This window comes from Lynx rufus, unplaced genomic scaffold, assembly GCF_022079265.1.
Source record: "Lynx rufus isolate CCGP_SWC_20201006 ecotype Redwood Valley unplaced genomic scaffold, mLynRuf1.p SCAF_4, whole genome shotgun sequence".
NCBI lineage: Eukaryota > Metazoa > Chordata > Mammalia > Carnivora > Felidae > Lynx > Lynx rufus.
Genome location: NW_025814856.1, coordinates 55,517,498 through 55,537,312, shown reverse-complemented (window position 1 = coordinate 55,537,312; position 19,815 = coordinate 55,517,498). Strand labels below are relative to the sequence as shown.

The window sequence follows — 19,815 nt, the reverse complement described above, 5'->3', positions numbered from 1 at the left end:
TAACACTTAGTAGGTGCTAGTGGATGTTTACTGGATGAATATTTTTTTTCCTTTCCCCTTATTTACTTGCTCTTCACTTCCTATAAGACTGTGAGCTCTCTGATGGAAAGGACCACGTTTTCTGTCATCTGTGGGTGTCTAAAATCTTGTGTTTGACACAAAGAAGACAGTCTATAAATACATAACGACTGAGTGAGTGCAGAAAAAAAGGAATATAGCAAAAGTATAGACTCTGGAGCCAGACTGCCTGGATTCAGATCCTGGATCTCCCTTCATTAGCCGTGTGACCTTGGGTGAGTCAATGAACTTCTATGTGCTTCAGGGTTCTCATTCATAAAAGGCAGCTGACAATAGTACTTATCTCACCAGGTTGAGATTTTTATGAGTTAATAGACATGAAGTACTTAGAATAGTGCCCAGAGTAAGACAAAGGCTACATAGGAGTTTAAGAATGAAATCCCAATGTAAAGCTGGTCCATAGGAACCAATATTGAAGGCACAGACTTGAGTTTAAAAGGCGGGAAGGAAGCGTCTGTCTCAGCCTGCACTGTTCCCATAGGAGGGCTCCTACAGCAAACACTTTTAACTTTTCCCAGCCACACTGGGATCATTTGGCAAACTACCAATATTATGTCAGGTGGTCATAAGTACTATGTAGAAAAAGAAAACATGGAAGGGGACAGGAAGTGGTGAGGCAGACGGGGCAGCAGTTGCAAATAGAGTGGTCAGGAAAGGCCTCCTTAGGAAGGTGGTACATGAGCCAAGACTTGAGGAGGTGAAGGGGTGAATGTCTGGAGGGTGAGCATTCCAGGCAGAGGAAACAGCAAGTGCAAAGGTCCTGAGGTAGGGATAGACCCAGTGTGTTTAAGGAACAGGTAGAACAGAGAGAGCAAAGAGGAAGTAGAAGGAGATGAGGTCAAAGGGTCATGGGGGCCCAGGTCATGAAGAGCCATGTCGGGCATGGTGAAGACTTGATGTTTACTCTGAGTGAGTTGGGAGCCACTACAAAGTCATGAGCAGAGGAAACATGGTTTCACTGATGCTGGATAAGACCACAGGGGCCAAGGTGGGAGAAGCGAAACAAGTTAGGAGGCTGTTGTACTATTTCAGGGAAGAGATGACGGCAGCATGGACCAGAGGATCAGGGGTATGGGCTGTTAGAAGGGGGAAGATTCCGGAAAGATGTCACAGGTAGAATCAACAAATTGGATGTGAGGTGTGAAGGAAAGTGTCAAGGACCAAGTCAAGCTTTTGGGCCTGGACAACTGGAAGGATGGAGCTGGGGGTTGGGAGGAATGAAGCAGGAGCCCGTTGGTGGGAGCGAGATGAGCAGGGAGGTTTGGGGCAGGTGGAGTTTTCCAGCAGATATCCTGGAGCGGAGAGTGGCAGGCAGCTGGATGTGTGAGGCTTGCCTTTGGGTGGGAAATCTGGGCAGGAGACGGGACTGGACAACCTGCAGATCCCAGAATGTGGCATGTACTTGGGTACCTGTGGCGTGGGGCCAGAAAGGGCAAGGGCAGGGCCCTCTTTGGAGGTGGCTGCTCAGACATGACTGACAGACCCAGACAGACCTCCTCTGTCTCAGAGCCGGGAGGACCAGTGTGGCATTGCAAGGGCTTGGTCTCCTGTCCAGTAAAGTGACAATCCCAATGACCTCTCACACATCTGCTCCCCAGTCCTTCCAGCATGCTACCTGTCTGCTATGTGGGGAAAAAGGGACTTTAAATGGAGCTAGAAAGACCCTTAGGAATAGAATATAGGGATTAAAACCTAAGCGTAGCTTTAAAATGACTAGCATTGCTACTAATAATAACAATATTCACAATAGTAGCTACTGTTTTCTGAGCACTCATCAAGCAAGAGAGCACGGAACCCAGCACTCTTGAGCATTGTCCCATTCAGTCTACACAGCGGCTCTGGGGAGTACAAATCATCACTTTTCTCCCAGTGAGGAAACTGAGGCTCAGAGGGGGAAAACTGCCCAAGGTCACGCCATATACAAGTTGCAAAGTTGGGGTTTTTATTGTAGCTCTTTCCCCAGCTGTGTCATTCGCAGCTCCCAGAGTGGAACAAAAGTCCAACATCCCTTCATGAGTCAAGAGCACAGTGTGGCCAGGAGCCCTCTGACCTGCCTCCCCGCACCCTGCCAGGAGCCTCAAAGCCCAGGGGAGAATAGCTCCCCACAGAGCAACCCTCCCAGCAAACTGCGTGGCACCCAGCCAGAGCCTCAATCGCCTTGCCTGCAAAATGGGCACATTTTCACCACTCCCTTGGAAGAGCGTTTCAAGCCTTGGCCATCAAAGTGTCAAAGAAAGGTTTTGCAAATTATAAAGTGTTTTACCAATGTTCCTGTTAGAATTATTACTTTGTAATACAACCAATCCTCTAGGCTCCCCCTCCCTCAAATACATACACGTACACACACATATTATGTATATATAAACACGTATGTGTGTATATACATATACAGTATATACACACAACTATATATATACATTACCGCAGGATGAGAAGAGGCTGCATAGAGCACAGGCTACAAAGGCAGATGGCCGGGAGGGAATCCTGACTCAGATGCTTTCTACCTCAGCAACCTCAGTGTACCACTTAACTGATCTGTGCCTCAGTTTTCCACATCTGTGAAATGGGAGTGACAACACAGGCCCTTCCCTGTGAGATCATTTACGGAGAGCACCTGGAATGGGCGGGCACGTGTTACGTCAGGCCTTGAGAGGGGTGCACAGAGCAGCTGAGTGCTGGGCTCACACTGCCTGCACCCTCCTGGCCCAGAGCCTGGTCCCACCCCCAACATCCAGGGAGACCCTGAGATGAGGTAACTCATTCTGCTACCTCTGGGACTTCCCAGGAGCCTGAGATGCTGCTCAAGTCATTGCCTGGACCTCAGCTGCCCTACTGTGGAATGGAGTTAACAAGGATCCCCCCCCGCCCCGCATCTCCCAAGGTTGTTAGGCCAGTGAAACAGATTAACTCCCTTAGACAGAGTGCTGGGACACAGCAAGCACTGGCCGCTGTGAGCAGTGTTGGTTATTTGCAACTCTACGGCACGCTGCAAGGTCATGATTTAAAGAAGCCCATTTCTCAGGCAAGGAGCCCTTTTTCAGGACACACAGGCACCTGGGTTTCTCCTCAAAGGACATGCAAGCTTTCAGAATTAGGGAAAGTGACCCGCCTGCTCCCCCATCTCGCTGGGCCCCACCCCACTCCTCCCTCCTCCCCTCTAAGACCACTCCTGCCCCTCCCCTCCCTGTCTCCCCCACCAGCACTTGGCTCCCCCTCCCTTCATCCCAGCAGATTTGATAACACCCAGGAACCTCAGTCCCCCTCCTGAGGACAAAGGCAGCGATTGTCCCTGGTGGGCGCCTTCTGACTAGGTCTCACCACGGTGAAATTGAGCCCCCTCGGCTTCACCCCACTTGGGAGGCCCCTCAGGGCCCCCTCCCCACCTCACTTCGGTTTCAAATGAGCCCCCTGGCTGAAGGGCCAGCAGCCACACTGAGAATTCCTTCCAAGAGAAATCAGATGGCCACTATTTGAGAACCCCTTGGGCTGGCTAGGGGCCAGGAGGTGAACGGATTCGCTCCCACTGCTGCCAAGACCTTCCCGAGTCCCCTTAATAACAACACCAATGTCTGCGCCCACTGCTCCCCCAAGCTGATGGGTGCTGTCCAACAGACCTCCCTGAAAAGATGAAACCGTCTGAGACGTCAGCCATGAGACACATGTGGCCCCCCAGCACTTGAAATGTGGACTGAGGAACTGAACGTTTACTTTTATTTGTTTGTAATTAATTGAAAGTTAAATAGCCATAGAGAGGGGCCCCTGGGTGGCTCTGTTCCTTAAGCGGCTGACTCTTGATTTCCGTTCAGGTCATGATCTCACGTGGTTCACGAGTTCGAGCCCTGTGTCGGGCTCCGTGCTGTTGGACTTACACCGCCAAATTGTACGTTTCAAAATGATTAGGATGGTAAGTGTGATGTTATGTATATTTTACTACAATTATAAATAAATACATTTTTTAAAAAATAACAAAGAAGCCTTTTGTTGATTTCAAAATAACTAGCTCATTAAAAAAACAAATCACAGACTTTGGGACCGGGGGTCAGTAAGTTCTTAGCCCATTACCAAAAGCACTATCCACAAAAGGAAAAACTGATAAACTGGACCTGATCAAAGTTAAAAGCTTACTGCTCTGAAAAGACCCTGTGACAAGGACAGATAGACAAGCCAGACACTGAGAAAAAAACGATTTGCAAAACATGTGTCTGACAAAAGACTAGCATCTAGAATGTATAAAGAAATCTCAAAACTCAACAGTACAAACATAAATAGCCTAATTAGAAAATGGGCACAAGAGGGGCGCCTGGGTGGCTCAGTCGGTTGAGCATCCGACTTCAACTCGGGTCGTGATCTCACGGTTCGTGGGTTCGAGCCCCGAACAGGGCTCTGTGCTGACAGCTCAGAGCCTGGAGCCTGCTTTGGATTCTGTGTCTCCCTCTCTCTCTGCCCCTCCCCTGCTCGCCCCTCAAATATAAACAAATATTAAAAAAATTTTTTTTGACTCAAAAATAAAAATAAACGGGCACAAGACATGAAAACGTTCCACTGAAGAAGATATATGGATGGCAAACAAACACACGGAAAGATGCGCAGCATCATTAGCTATTAGGGAAACGCTCATTAAGGCCACAGTGTGTCGGTGGCCTTACCACTATCACGCCTACCAAAATGGCAACAGTAAACACCAGCGGCAATGCCAAATGCTGGTGAGGACGCGGGGTAACTGGATCCCTGTACATCGCCGGTGGGGATGCACTTTCTTACAAAGCTAACCAGACAACTACCATCCACCCCAGCGTTCGCACTCTGGGGCATTTATCTCAGAGAAATGTTCCATGCCATGACTGTATCGATGCCAGCATCCTGCTTGTGATACCGTACCATAGTTTTGCAAGCTGTTAGGGAAAACCGGGGAAAGGTACGCGGTATCTTTCTGTGTTGGGGCAACTGCACGTGTATCTATAATATGTCGGCATAAAAAACTTGTACTTAAAAGTACAAGAAACATGGTAAAAGTTGAATTTGAGTTAAACAGCAATAGTTTCTTGGTATAAGTATGTCCCACATAATATTTGGGACATACTCATACCAAGAAACTATTTGTTATCTCAAATTCAAATTTAACTGGGAGTCTTGTATTTTATCTGGCAATCTTACTCCTGGGAAATTCCCCAAGGTAAGAGCAGATACTTGTCATTTCATTCATTCACTCAGCAAAGATCTCTTGAGGACTTAATATGTGCCAGGCACTGTCCTAGGCACAGAGAACCCACCTGTGCACTTACCTCATCCCTACCCTGCAGTACTGGCATTGAAGTGGAAGAAGACGGGCAATAAAGACATAATGAGCTATGTAAATAAGATAATTTCATATGGGGGTAAGTGTTCCATAGAAAATAAAGCAGAGTAGTATCCAGAGAGAGCTGAAATAGATGTAGGGGAGGAAAGTCAGGGAGGGACTCCCTGAGAAGGGGACATCTAAGCAGAGGCCTGAAGGAATAGAAGGAGCTAGTTATGCAAAGATTGAGAGAAGAGCATTCTAGACAGAGGAAAGAGCATGTGCAAAGGCCCTGAGGCAGGAACAAGACTGGCAAATTCCAGGAATGCATGGCCTCAGACAAAATTGGTATCCACTGCTCCTAAGAACCCTGTGTCCTCCCCTTCCCCACATGTCAGATCTGGAAGACCTTTCTGAGACCATGGAAGAGACCGAAGCTCTGGAGGCCAAGATTGGCCCAAAGCTGCCACTGGCCCATGTGCCTCAATTCTGAATAGAAGCCTTTCCATCTGGGAAGGTGAGAACCCATAGCTGCTCCTGAATCTGGGGCAGAAATGGAGGGCATGGTGGCCCCAGGAGGACTCAGCCTTGCCTGGGCAGCCAGCTTCAGACCAGGTAGGGCTTGGCTCCTCCTCTGGCCCTCAACGTGCCACTGCTGAGCACTCTATCTGGTCAAATATGCAAGTGGCCCTCTGCACGGTGGAGAGGAGCATAGCTGAGTAAGCCTTATCTGGGCCCCGCCCAGCTGCCAGGGGCCAGGTCTCTGGTGTCCCTTGACTCACAGGCCTGCCTGCAGCCAGGGCAGGGTGGGAATCCAGCTCCCAGGAGCACCCAGACCAGACGGGGCAGGGCAGGAAGGGACAAGACCGACCCCCCCCCCCCCCACACCACTCCCGTGAGCGAGAGGCTGGGCAGGGACTGGAAGGTGACTTCTCACTCCAGTGGCATTCCATCCCCCTGAGCTCACCTCCCTCGGAGCAAGCAGCACATTCCAGCAGGGCCAGCCCCATCCCAGCTGGGCCCCCATCCCTGGGGGCTGCCTCTCTGGGGCTCAGTCACCACACTCCCAGGAAGGGATCTCTGAGGGCCCCTCCCTCCCTCCAGGCCCCAGAGCTGCAGCACACTTCCCTCTCTGTGCACAGCAAGACCTCACCAGCCTGCCCCGCCAGGTGCAATGTGTTTGTGGAGGCTCCAAGAGGCCGGTCTCCTATCCCCCTGGCTGGGGTTCCAGAGCTGGCACCTGGCAGAGGCTGGGCTTTTCTGAACCCCACAGGGGCATTCTACACGTGCAGCCGAATGTCTCTGGAAGGGCCCCCGCACCTGGCTCTCCTTCCGCCTCCAGGACTGCTCTTTGGCTTCCCATAGTCCTCCTGTCCCGTGCCCACTTCCCAAAGGCAAATGCCCAGCTCTCCTGCTTTCCCACTCGAATCCTCCCTCTGGGCAATCCTACCAAAGGCCAGGGCTTCTGTTACTGCCTCCTGCTGGTGGCTGCCAGGAAGTGGCTCCAGACAAGATCTCTCTCCAGAATTAAGATCTAGGCATCCAGGATACCCCTGGGCACCCCCACTTGCAGGCCACAGGGTTTCCCAGTCCCAAAAGCACCCAAAGGTACCCTGATCATTTCCCCTGACACTGGTCTCCCCCTGCCCCAGGTCCTGATCCCAGTGAGAAGAGGCGTCCACCCATCCATCCCAAACACAACCCAAGGTGGGTCTTGTCTATTCTGCTTCCTGAACAGCTGTCCCTCCCCACTCTCCCGAGGCCCCTGCTGAGTTTGGGCACATGCTGCTGCCCTGCCCCCTTTACTCTGTTGTACACTATGTCCCAGAAAGGACCAGAAACCTGCCTACACACTTCTCCACCAAAGCCTCTTCAGCAACCTCCTGCAGAAGGGGAAAAGTCTCACTCCTTGAACTGGCATTCAAGGCCCTGCATTTGGTCCTCACCCCTGTGCAGCCTCATCGCCTATTACCCCTCTCTCCCTGGACACGCAGAGCACCTCACTGGCCACCTGCACTGCCTGAACTTTCCTCCTTCTTCCCACCTGCCTTGTCCACCTGGAGGACTCCTACTTAACCTTCAAAGCCCTGCTAAGGAGTCCCTTCTTCCTCCCAGAGGTCTCCGGACTTCTCCAAGAAGAAGCCACTCCCTCTTCTTTCTGCATTGCATTTCTCCTGTGGAGGGTAGCCCGGAATCCTATTTTTTGTTCCTCTTATCTGACGCTCTCACAAGACTGAGCATCTTGAGGGTGAGAATTGTGGTTAGTTCATCTCCCCAAAAGGCTGGGAAGAAATCATGCAAAGCCACAAAAATCCTGCCATCCAAAGATGTCAGCCCAGCGCTTCTGACGCCTCTCTTCCTCCCAACCAAAGATCCTATGATTCCAAACTCCACACGTGAGCATGTGAACCTCACGTTCTACAATCCCAACCTGAGTGGTCTGTGATTTCATTCCAAAAATATCATGCCCCTGATTTTCCAATAGGAGAGACTATAATTCTAAAATCACCTTCCCAAAAGAGCTGTTGGCACCCCCATTTCTATCTTCTCCCCTGACCATTCTGATTCGAGGACCACACAACTGCATGAGACAGTGCGGGGGGAGCCCCGCCGGCCTGCAGCGGTGCCCCGCCTCCCCAGGCCCAAGGCCCACATCTGCAGGTGAGTGACTGGCTTTGCCCGGGCTCCGACCCGAACTGGAGACCCGTAAGGGCAGGACGCCCCATGGCGTTTATTCTCCCTCATCTGCCAGGTGAGGCGGTGGGCTGCCCTGGGTCCCCCATCACGGGGCCTGCCACCCCACCTCTGCCCCTTAGGACACATAACCCTTCCCTGACTTCCTCCTCCTTTTGCTTCTCACCAGCTGCCAACAAGCCCAGAGCCTGTGGTCGGGTTGAGTCTTGTCTTCTCACAGCAGGGGCAAGGGAGCCAGCGATAAACACATCTGTGATCCTTTCCAAGATGCTCCGTCAGGAGCGGCTGTGGGCTGGCCCCTTTTCTGCTGTCAGCTCCCTACCTCTGCTGTGTGTGGGGCCCACGGAAACCTACTGTGGGGGAGGTCCTGCAGTGGGACCCCATGTCTTTGAATAACAAATAGCACCCTGCAGGATCCCACGGGCATCTCCCCACTGGGGCCCTCACCAGGCCCTGACCAGCACCTGAGGGTCCAGAACAAATTGAGGATCAGGGCCCCATTTAACAGATGGGGAAACGGAGGCTTCAAACAGAGATGGGACCCTGAGCTGATATACACTGAGCCTTACTAACCCCAGCTAAGTGGCTGTCCTTGCTCCTGACCACTTAGATATGTGCCTGGACCCTTGGCGGGCCCTGTAGCGGGGAGTGACAGTCTGGCCACCGCAGGGCTAGGCTGGAAAGCTGCCTTCCCTCTGTGCTCTGCCTGAATAGTATGGCCACTGCCCTGGGTGGCCTCCCTTTGCACCCTACAAAGGGGTGCTCAGGTCTATTCCCATGTACAACGGGAAGTCCTGAATTCTACTTCCAGGCTCTGGAAAATACATGGCGTCAGGGTCAATGGCTGTTCCAGGAAGGGTATCCTCAAGGGTCCTCCCAAACTAGAGTGCAGTTGGTAGGTATGGGGAGTATCCCCTCAGCTGGGTCTCCCTGAGCCGTGAGAGTTGTTCCTGCTCAGAAACATCGAGTAGGACCCAGCCTGCACTCTTCCCAGACACTGCCCAAAGCTGTACTCTGCATCCCTGGAGTCAGTTTCTATGATTTTCGTACCTCCTCCGCTCCAGATCCATCAGTGACCATGAGGTGCACAACCATTCACTCTGTACGTATGCAGAAGGTCTCTGTATGCCAGGCTCTGGTGTGTGACCGTGAATGAGACACACAGGGTCTCTGTCCTCATCAAGCTTATGGTCTAGGGAGGGGAGCAAGCTCCAGAACAAGGCAGCATCTGAGAAAAGGCTAAGAAGGAATTGAAAGGGAAGCTTCTCTGAGGAGGGGACATCTGAGCTGAAAGGTGACCAGTAAGAAGAAGGCAGCCCCAGGAAGATCTGAGGGGAGAATGCAAGGCCCTTCTCACTCCTTAACGTGGCAGGTGACCTTGCGGGTAACAGCGGCTGTTACCCCTTCAGGGACCCATGACCCCCGAACTGACCCCAAGTCCCCACCTCTGGCCTTTGGCCACCCCCTCTATACAGCAGACCTGGGTTACCTTCATCTCTCTTCTTTGCTTAGTCAAACCTCACTCATTTGGGGGCCCATCTCCTCCAGGAAGCCCACCAAGGTTGGTTTTCTGATCTCTGACAGCTCCCAGCATCTGCTTCCCCCAAGAGCTGCCTGGAACGGCAACCATGGCCCTCACACCTGCTGCAGTGACATGGCTTCTAAAACCCTCTCCCATGTGATATACACAGGTCCTTTCTTACCCCAGGCTAGGACTTCTCTCCTTCAGTTCTCACAGGGGCCCAACCTGGTAGGCACAGGTGAAGAAACTGAGACTGGGAGAGGGAAGCCACTTGCCTTCCTTCTGTCCACCCCCAGGGAGTGACAGCTTCCAGGGCAGGAGGGAGTCTGTGATCTGCGACCCCAGCCATAAGGAGTGATCTGACCACAGGAATACAGAGGAATGGGCAGCTGGGAACCCTGGAGGGGTGTGCTGGCTATAGGTAGGCACTCCCAGCCATAGGACTGGATAGGCAGGGCCTTACACTTTACCCCAGGACATCATCCTGGGGCAAGCCAGGTGAGCAGCTCGGCCTGTGTGACTCACCCTGGCAGCCTGGGAGGCTCTGACACACAGGATGTGGCAAGAGGCTGGAGAGGAGAAGGAAGAGAGTGGGAGGCCTGCTTTCAGGCCCGGCTGGCCTGTGTCACTCCTCTGCACACCAGGGGGGCTCGCTCCCCTCTAAGGTGTGCATGCGTGACCCCCGCCACTTGCCAGACAGACTCCCTCTCCCACGACACATGCTCACACGACTTGTAATTATGCCCAGCCTGTGCTGAGGACCACCTAGGTGCCAGGCCCTGGGGTAAGTGCTCCCCTGCCCCGTCTCTTTCCCTCTCCACCTCAGCCCCGAGGACACTCCTGCCAGCTCTGCTTCCTCCTCGTGAAGGACGGAGCGACAGAGCCAGAACGCGAACCCAGGCAGCCTGCTGCCAGCCCGTGCTGCGACCACCACGCCGTGGCAGCGCGTGGCCAGCTCGAGAGCTAGGAGCACTGGGTTCGAATTCTGACCTTGCTCATTAGCTGTGGGAACCTAACCTGGGAAATGGGGATCATGATAAGACCATTCATAGGAATGCCTTGAGGATGAAGTGAGCGGATGCCTCCAGAGCTAGAAGGCTACCTACCTGACCGACGAACAGGCTCTGGCAGAACAAGATTGGTGCCCCTTAACCATCTTTCGCCTGAATGGGCAGCTTGCGGCCCACACTTTGCCAGGAGATGTATGTGTTGGAGCCTCTGGTCATCTTCCTTTTCACCTTTTTCTGTATTTTTTAAGAGCTACCGGTGACTACCAGTTCTAAACACCCAGACTTAAAAACGAAGGGACTGCACAGAAAAATCTGAGTGTAAAATCGGAAGGTCCGGCCACAGTGGGCCGCATTCCCACAGAGCCACACCAGGCAGGAACCACACTGGGCTCCTTGGTTCGCCATAGCCCTGTGCACGGTTTCCCTCGTTGTTGTCACTCCTGTTCCTGCCCGGCTCCTGTGGCCTCCTGTAGTGCCCGCACATGTCCTGTCACTGCGGTGGTCTATCCCCCACCCAGGTGGCACGGAGCCCTCACTCCCAATCTGCCCTGGCTCACAGAGGCTTCTCTATCGAGCTCCAAGCGGCCCCCAGAGACTTTCCTCTCCCAGCACCTCCTGGGCCTGGGGGCTCCAGCGTGGGCTCCCAGCACTGTGGCCTTCACAGGCACTTACAGAGACCACTCCCAACCTCAGGCCTCTGTCTGGGACAGCACCCAAGCCAGGCAGCACTGACTTGGGAGCCCCGAGACGCCTGGTCAAGCTGCTTGTGCTTGAATACTTCTTGGGACGGGGGGCTCACTTTCTTGGTAACTCAATCTGTTTCTCAATGGCCATGGCTTGTCCTCACACCAGTAGGACCTGCCTCTCTGTGACACCCCCCACCCATGGGCCCTCACTCTGTACTCTGGGCCTGAAGACCCATGTGCCCCCTTGCCTTGGGACAGCCAGCTCCTCATGGGAAGAGATGTCCAGCCCCCTTTCGATCCCAGCACCTCCACTAGAAACATTCCGAAACATCCCTGACTCTCTTCTAAGCTGAGCCCAGAATCCAGGAGGATCTCAGGAGGCAATAAAGACAGAACAGTCACCCATATCTTAACTAAGGTGAGCAAGGACAATTTCAGTGGCCCCGGCAGCTGCTCCACAGGGATGATTCTTACTGAACTCACCTCACCTCCTCCCCACAATCAGAGATCTGTATAGCTGATTTTGTGGGCCCAAGGATAAGACATCACATCCGTCCCTCGTTCCATCTTGCCAAGTTCCATCCAGTTTGTTTTACCAGAGACTCGGTTATTCAATCTCTCCAGTAACTGACACGCTTCACGCCATACCCAGATCCTGACCAGCAGCAAATCGACGACAGAGTCCAGCCGAATGAGGCTGAGGGCAGAGCCCTGGGGCTCACCACCAGACACCCAACACCAGCCGTTAGGAATAAGCTGTTTCACAGCACATCTGCCAGAGCCGCCCGGCTCCCCTCCCTGGCTGCCTACCTTTCGGCCCGCCTCGTTATTGTGTAAGTTCATGAGAGTCCGGGCATTCTGCTTGATCTCCCGGGCATCCACAAAGACCTTGGCGAAGCCGATGCCGTAGCGGATGTCGGCAGAACAGCCACCCCACTTCCAGCCCTCGTCCCGGTGGTACTGGCCTTGCTTCTCCTTGTCGCAGCCACAGTCACTCAGGTTGCCTTGGGTACAGGCAGCTGTGATGGCGTGGGCCACACCGGCGGCAATGATGGCGTACGTGAAGGCAGCCTCCCGGCTCCCTGCAGGGAGAAGAGTGGAGAGACTGGGGTCAAGTCCGGGGCACCCTGGGAGAAGGCCAGCCTGGATAAGAAGGGGAGCCGAGCTCACTGTAATGCTCTGCAAAGACGGACTGAGTGCCTACCGTTCCTCACCCCCCGAGAAAGCTCCGTCTGGGGCCGATGACAATGCCCGACACCCGCCAGCATGCACACACCCATTCAATCCTGTCACTGAATGCCCTTGGGGTGTCAGCTGGGCGGCGCAGGGGTTGTCCGGCTTCCGGAGGGTTGGATGAGGGGACCTCTCTGTCGATTCCCACCCACTCCCCGCCACACTTGATGTGGCCGTGTAAACTGTGTACACACTAACGGCAACACACTACAAAGCGGCATTTCTTAAAACACCTCCAGTGTGCACAGGCCCTGGAGCCAGAGGCCTGGGCTCAGATCCCAGGACCGTCAATCCCTGGCTCTGAGACATTCAGCCAATGACGACTCCTCCCCGTGTCTCAGTCTCCTCAGCTGTAAAATGGGGACATGGCCATCATGCCTTTCTCAGAGCAATGACAGAGAACGTTAAGAGTTTGTCCGTGTCAAGCTCTCGACTCCGTGCCCGGCTCATGGCACCTGCCTGACACAGCAGGTCTTGCGTTTGTGGTCCCTATTATCATGGCTGTGTGTCGCCTATAAGGCCCATCCCCTCCTCTTCCCCATGGTCCTCTCACTAGACTGTGAGCCTCTCCAGAGAAGGCTGGGACCTGGCCCCTTCGTGTCTGTGTCCTCAGGCATCATCAGTCTGATAGACACGGCAAGGTGTAGGGAAGGGATGGGGACTGCCCACAGTCAGGGTGGAAAGGGGCAGGAAGGAGCCTGGACAGGAAGGTTCAGGGGAGGGAGGGCGTTTGGGGGGCACCTTTCCCACAGGTCTTCCCAGCTGCGTGGAGATGGCATAAATCCTGTAAGGATTTACAAAGGCTCTGCAGGATGGTGCTAGGGCTTTAAGTGGGAGTAAAAGGGTCCTGAGTAGCTGGGGCACAGCAGCACTGCCACCCTGCCCCTTAATCTCTCTGAGCCTCAGTCTTTCCATCTGTAAAATGGGTCCGAGAGCAGCGTCTGCTGTATGGAATGAAGATGAACCCAGGCACTCTCTGGGAAGCCCCAGTGAGCCCTCAGCAAGTCCACTCTCACAGTGGGGTGGGGTGGTTCAGGGAGGGCTCCCTGGAAGAAGAGGCCCCACACCCAGAGCAGGCAGATGAGGCAGGGCTGACCAGTCATGAAGGGGCAGGGAGAGGGTTCCAGGGTGCTGTGATGCACGTGACCTCAGCAGTGGGTGAGGCAACCTCCAAGCTGCTTCGGGCCTCAGGTCACACTGATGCACACTCAGGTAGATGCCTCCCCCATCCACCCCTCATCCACCTCCTGGCCTCGCCCACCCGGGCTGCTGAGACACAAAGAGCCTGCCTCCCACCCCATCCCCAGTCACTGCTCTCCCACTGTCTGACTGACATCGGCCTGCCCACCCGTCAGATGGCTTCGCTCTACCAGGGCGCTTTGCTCCGCCATCCCGTGCCAGCCCGTGTGTGGCACCCCTGTTCACACAGCGCCTCCAATCCCAGCCCCACCACTTCCGGACTGTGACTCAGGCAAGCTCCTTGTCCTTTCTGAGCCTCAGTCTCCCTGCTTGTGAAATGCAGATGATGCCAGTGCCTACCTGACAGGAGCTGCTCAGAAGGAAAAGGAGTGGGGGTGACCTGCTTAGCCCAGCGCCTGGCTCACCAAACACCCCTAAACTGGGCACTCTCTCCTTTTCACTGTACCTCAAGCTCGAACCTGGAAAAAGGCATTATTTCAGCACCTACCAGGTTCCTGACCCTGCACACATTATCGATCACATTAGTATTAGAAACCGTGTGTGTGTAACACGTGCCCTGCAGAGCACTGAGCACAAGGGAGCATCGACAGGGGACAGCCCCAGCGTGGACAGGGGACAGCCACAGTGTGGGCACATGCACAGGCTGGACCTCGGGCACGCTGGATTCCTGACAACACTTTCGTTCTGTGAAATTAAGAAATGCTGTGTAAGATCGTCCGCTGCGCGGCCGGGCTCACAGGAAGCCAAGGGAACCCGTAGGGGCCGTGTGTTGAGGACAGAACTGATCACCAGCAGGGCGAGTAGGCATGGGATGTGGCCATCTTGTGTTGCTGGGCTCTGCAGAAAAGGGAGCTCATGAATTAAGGCCTCAAGGCCTGGTGATCAGGCCCTGGGTCCCAGAGGGGCAGGACATTGGAAAGGAGCTACTACTTGATGGACAGAATTGCAGAGAGGGCACGCTGGGAAAGTCGCTGCTCACGCACACACACCCAGCAAAGCAGGACAATAAACAAGCTACCTGAGGCAGCACAGGAGGTGGGAGGGTAAGGGGTGAGGACATCAGAATTCTGGAAACTGGGAGCCTTGTCCCTGCCTTCGAGATATGGCTCAGACTTGTCCTTCTGCATGCTCAGGGGTTCCCAAGTCAAGGGGGAAGACTGGCCCCAGGCCGGTCATTCCCTAAGACCCCTCGAGAAGCAAAGATAAAGCTGCCAGGCACCAGCTCACAGGAGAGTATGAAACACACGAGGAAATAATATACTAGATTCAGCCAACAGTGAGATTAGACCCTCAGTGACACCAAAGGAAAGAGTAATGAGATGGAGAGCATAAAGAGAACAGGATGGGGGTCATTCCCGTTCCACCACTTCCCAGCTGTGTGACCTCAGGTGAGTCACCTAACCTCTCTGTGCTCCAGTTCCTCCACTATAAAATAGGGACGGCAACCACCCACTTTCTTAGGGTAGCTGAGAGGATTAGAAACACTAACAAAGATAAAACATTGAGCACAGAGCCTGGTATGAGAAAGGGGCCCCAGATACTAGATTTATTACGATTTCTATTCATGACGGTAGTAACGGTTTTTTTTTAATTTATTATTTTTTAAATTTACATCCAAGTTAGTTAGCATATAGTGCAACAATGATTTCAGATTCCTTAATGCCCCTTATCCAAGTAACAGTTCTTTATGAGAGGTTGAGGAGGTAAAGAGTAGGAGGCAACGTTGATCTTCATTTATGGTTGAAGAAAACGAGGCCAAGAGAAAGGTCTGGCTTGCCCTGGGGCCACCCAACGGGTGGGCAACAGAGCTGAGCTGCCGACTTGGCCTCCAGACACCCCATATAGATCAAGTCTGTCCCCAGGGATTAAATGGCCGGAGGTGCCACAGCAGCTGAAAGGAGACTGTGTCCCCTTTATCAGACCAAGAATGGAGTATGCAAATTGAGGAAGGCGGGGGGGGGGGGGGGGGGGGGGGGGGGGGGGGGGAGCCAGGCCGGTCATCTGAGACTTGCCCTTCTCCCAGACTCCTCCCTGGAGGCGGGGCCAGGGGCAGGGTGAGGAGGGGTGGGACCAGCGTCCTTTGTGGTAATTTTGTGTGCAGTGCAGGTGACCTGACCCTGGTCCCTCTGAGCCCCCTGAGCAGCGCACACCAATGCAGGTGGTGAGGGGCAGACAACGAACTAAACACGGCTTCTGTTCCCAGGTACATCCACTTAGGTCGGGGAAGCGCAGTTGAACCCCCACACAGTTAACTCCCCTAAGTTCAAGGTGGACCCCACCCCCCCTCCCTGCTCCACAGTGAAGTCCCATCATGGGCCATGGCCTGCCCCTCCCCGCCAAGCTGGCCCTTACCTCAGCACCCACTGCCCCTGAAAAGTGAAAATTGTGGCTTAAGAGTTCCCAGGGACCCAAGTACTGGCTGCTTAAGCCCAATGCCTCGGGGTGCTAAAGGGTCACTGTGAGCCCTGCCATTGACCTTGATGTGGGCCTTGCCCGCCTATATTAGACTGGCACTGCCTGATCCCCCCTCCCTTTCTCCCCCACCCCCCACCTGACCACTGAGGAAACTGGCCTGTGCATCAGGCTACCTGGGTATCTAACGTCAGGCCTGTTAACCACTTTAAGCCTCTGTTGTTTCTTCTGTGAAATGGGCATAATGACAGCATCTATGTATCATGGGCTACTGAGCAGACTGAACCACAGAACGAAGGGAAGGGGCTGAGTACAGAGCCAGGCATGTAGTAAGTATTCAGTAAATGCCAAGCATCATTGTTGTTTTTGTTATTGTTACCCCCAGGTCCCATTTTGCCTCACTGTGCTCCATAATGCCCCGAAGGATAAGACAGCCTCACACAGAGGCAAGTGGGTGGGGTTGAGCCAGCCATGTCTGCCTGCCCAGCCAAACTGCAGGTTCACAAGGTGACAGTGACCACATCTGTCTTGCTTCCATTGTTTACAACCCCCCCCCCCATAATGCGTGAGGGATGAATGAAGGAGCAGGTCTGTTTCCAATTTGAACCCCGCCAGGAGCTGGATGACCTTGCACGAGTTACTTAACCTCTCTGCGTCTCCATTTCCATACCTGTTCGTGTCACCTACTCTGTAGGAAGAAATATGTCTCACCTGGCACAAAGCTGGTGCTTAAATAAACTGCAGTGAGTATTACAGAGATTATAATTGATAAAATTACAGGCACACTGTTGGGAGATACAGAAAGAAAACTCCCCTCCCCCCCATTTAGTTTTTTTACATAGCCCTCCTGCCATTTTAGATTGATTTGCTTATTGTCTGTTCCTCACACACCTACCACTCCCATCCCCCCACTGGAATATAATTTCCTTGAAGGTAAGCAGTCTGTCATGTTCCCCATTGGGTCCCCAGGGCCTGACACATAGTAGGTACTCGGTAAATTTCATTGCATGAATGAATGAATGAATGAATGAAAGCTTCAAACGGTGGCCAACAACTTTTATTTAGGGCTTATTTGCCAGGCTCCTGGCTAGGCAATTTGGGAAAGTCTGCTCACCTATTCCTTAGGAAAACAACCCCGACTGAAAGGTTCAGAGAAGGTCTGACAGGAGGGTGGGGAGCAGTGGTGAACTCAGCCCATTCAGCCTACTTCCTCCAAGATACCAGCACAGAGTTAGCCAGAAGCTGGGGTTTTTGAGGGGGGTTTTGGGTTCAGGGAGAAGGCCTGAAAGTAACATTTGTTGAGCACCTACTATGTGCTAGGCCCATACTTGGCTCTCTGTGTCGTGTTTCCCAACTGCCCTATCGGTAGACGTCACTGTCCACAATTTTACAGATGAGGAAACCGATGCTCTGAGAGGTAAAAGTGATTCACTGAGGCCACCCACCTATAAACTGGCCACAACTGGGATTCTAGACCCAAGTGTCCTTTCTCAGCCCCACCCACCTCTCTTCCTGGCTCCTCGCTGAATCTGGAAGCCCACGGTTAAGAGAGATTCTTTTCGCTTAAGGCATGGATGCTTATCAAAATGCCTTTATTTCTGTCAAGAGATGCCATTAGGTTATCAGTTAAAACCTATCAACAAATAATTTATAAGACCCATTCAAGTGAGATGGCTTGCTAAGCTAAGAGCCGGTTTTGATGGCAGGGAGAAGGTAGAAAAGGATTCCAGAATCTTAAAATCTCAGACTCTCAAGGTAAGAGGCCATGTTACACTGCATCCATCCGTGGGTTCTTCCTGCACCCATCCCACGTGAGTAACACCTTGATTTATCAGTGAGGAAACTGAGGCTCAGAAGAATGACTTGCCCAGACAGAGCCAGGATGCAAACTTCGAGGTCACATGCTATCTCCAACCACTCCGGGGCAATGCCCTACACCCTGGCCATTCTCAGGGCTCCCAGGACAGCCCGTGTCTCAGCTGCTTGGGTGATTTCCTGAAGGCCACCTTGTTTGTCTCTTATGAGGCATCTGCAAGAGTGCATTTAGGGTGTCTGTTTATGACATCCTATGCCCAATGGCATAGTTCATCATAAGCATGGCAAAGTCATAAAATGCTTATTATTTGAGAGGCTCTTTCCTAAGCACTCAATATAGATCAACTCAATCCTAGCAACTGCCCTATGAGGTATGGACCATTACAATCTCCATTTTACATATGGGGAAACTGACACCTGGAGAGGTGACGCAACCTGCCAGGACTTAAACTTGGCTCAGCTCCAGAGTTGGACCCACTCTCCTGCCTCCAGGTCATGACACCCACTCAGTCCTCCTGACCCCGACCCAGGCACTTTCCCAGATCTTCCACATGGAGTCACTGAGCAGCACATGCTGGGCTTGGCCACTGCTGACCACCAAGAACAGACCCACCCCCCTCTGCCTGGAGAGTCTACCTGTCTCTCCTACCCCTGAGCTGAGGAAGAACCTCCATCAAATCTCCTGGACCAAGCCATGTGCCCTGTGCCATCACTCCACAGATATTTCTTAAGCACCTGTCACGTGCTGGGGCCTGGGGATACCGACAGGAGAGACTCAGACATGGCCTTGCCTTCATAGGGGAACAGACAGCACGATCACATCATTCAGTGGCAGCTGAGGACTCTGAAGAACATAAAACAGGGCAGTGTTGCTAGCCGGGTGCACCGGGGGTCGTGCCTTTAGAGCTCAGAGGAGCCAGCTATGCAGCTCTCTCTGTGAGGAGCCCGCGTGATGACCCTGACACAGAAGAGCCGTTGGCAGAAGCAGGAGAGCCGGAGGCACAGGGGAGCCGAAGCTCTCAAGGGCGGTGGCAGGTTCTGCTGGCTCCACCATCCTGCCCTGCACAGAGGCATCCTCAGAATCAGAGAACAGACTCCCAGAGCCGCAGACGTAAATTCCTCCTGGAATGATAGGTTCATGGAGTCCAGGAGACTTGCCCAAGGTCACCAGTGACTCAGCGAGACCAGGGGAACTAGAACGAGGCTCTTCTCCTGGCTCCCAGCATGGGGTCCCCACTCTCACCTCCACCACATCCTCCTTAACTCTCAGGGCACCCACATCTCCCGGTAAACTTTCCATCCAGAAGCCCAGGTAACTGGCTTTAGCTCAGAACTTGGATACAATGGAGCTTATCCGTCCTTCCTCCTCTCTACTCCTTATTCGGCTGGGGGGACCCTGAGCAAGGGCTCTGCCTCCCTGAATCTCAACTTTCCCATCTGTGAAATGAGAACCACCAGGAGGACACTGCCAAGTTGCCATGAAGAGTAGTGCACCCTCTGTGTAAACAGCCCAGGCCCTAGGAGGTGCTCAGGAAAGTGTTATCACTGAGGTGAACATGGGGAGCCCGAATGGTGCCCTCCACACAGCCCAGCTCCATAACGATCCCGGTGGGTACAGAGGAAATAAACTGATGACCAAGCCTGCCCGAAAGATTCCATTCCACCGCCCTGTGCAGCCACCGTAAATGGTTTGCACCGGAATATTATCTGGGTGTATTTACGGTATCTTACTGGAAACCACAAAGTGCATTGTATTTTTTTTTCTTTTGCTATTTAAAGCCAATGGGTCAGAGAGTGAGCAATCTGCAGTGACACGGGCTGAAATATATGATGATTTGGAAAATATACAGATGGAAAAAGGTTGCTTTTGCCAGTCCCGTGGCATGGCAG

At 53.2% G+C, this 19,815-nt stretch overlaps 1 protein-coding gene across 1 annotated transcript in view; it reads right to left on the bottom strand.

The window, feature by feature from the left end:
- Positions 1-19,815, bottom strand: part of WNT7A (Wnt family member 7A) — a 61,253-nt gene that overhangs the window by 25,063 nt on the left and 16,375 nt on the right. Inside the window, exon 3 of the mRNA XM_047094522.1 lies at positions 12,076-12,347. Coding sequence (XP_046950478.1) covers positions 12,076-12,347 — 272 coding nt within the window. The remainder of the gene's footprint in view (positions 1-12,075; positions 12,348-19,815) is intronic.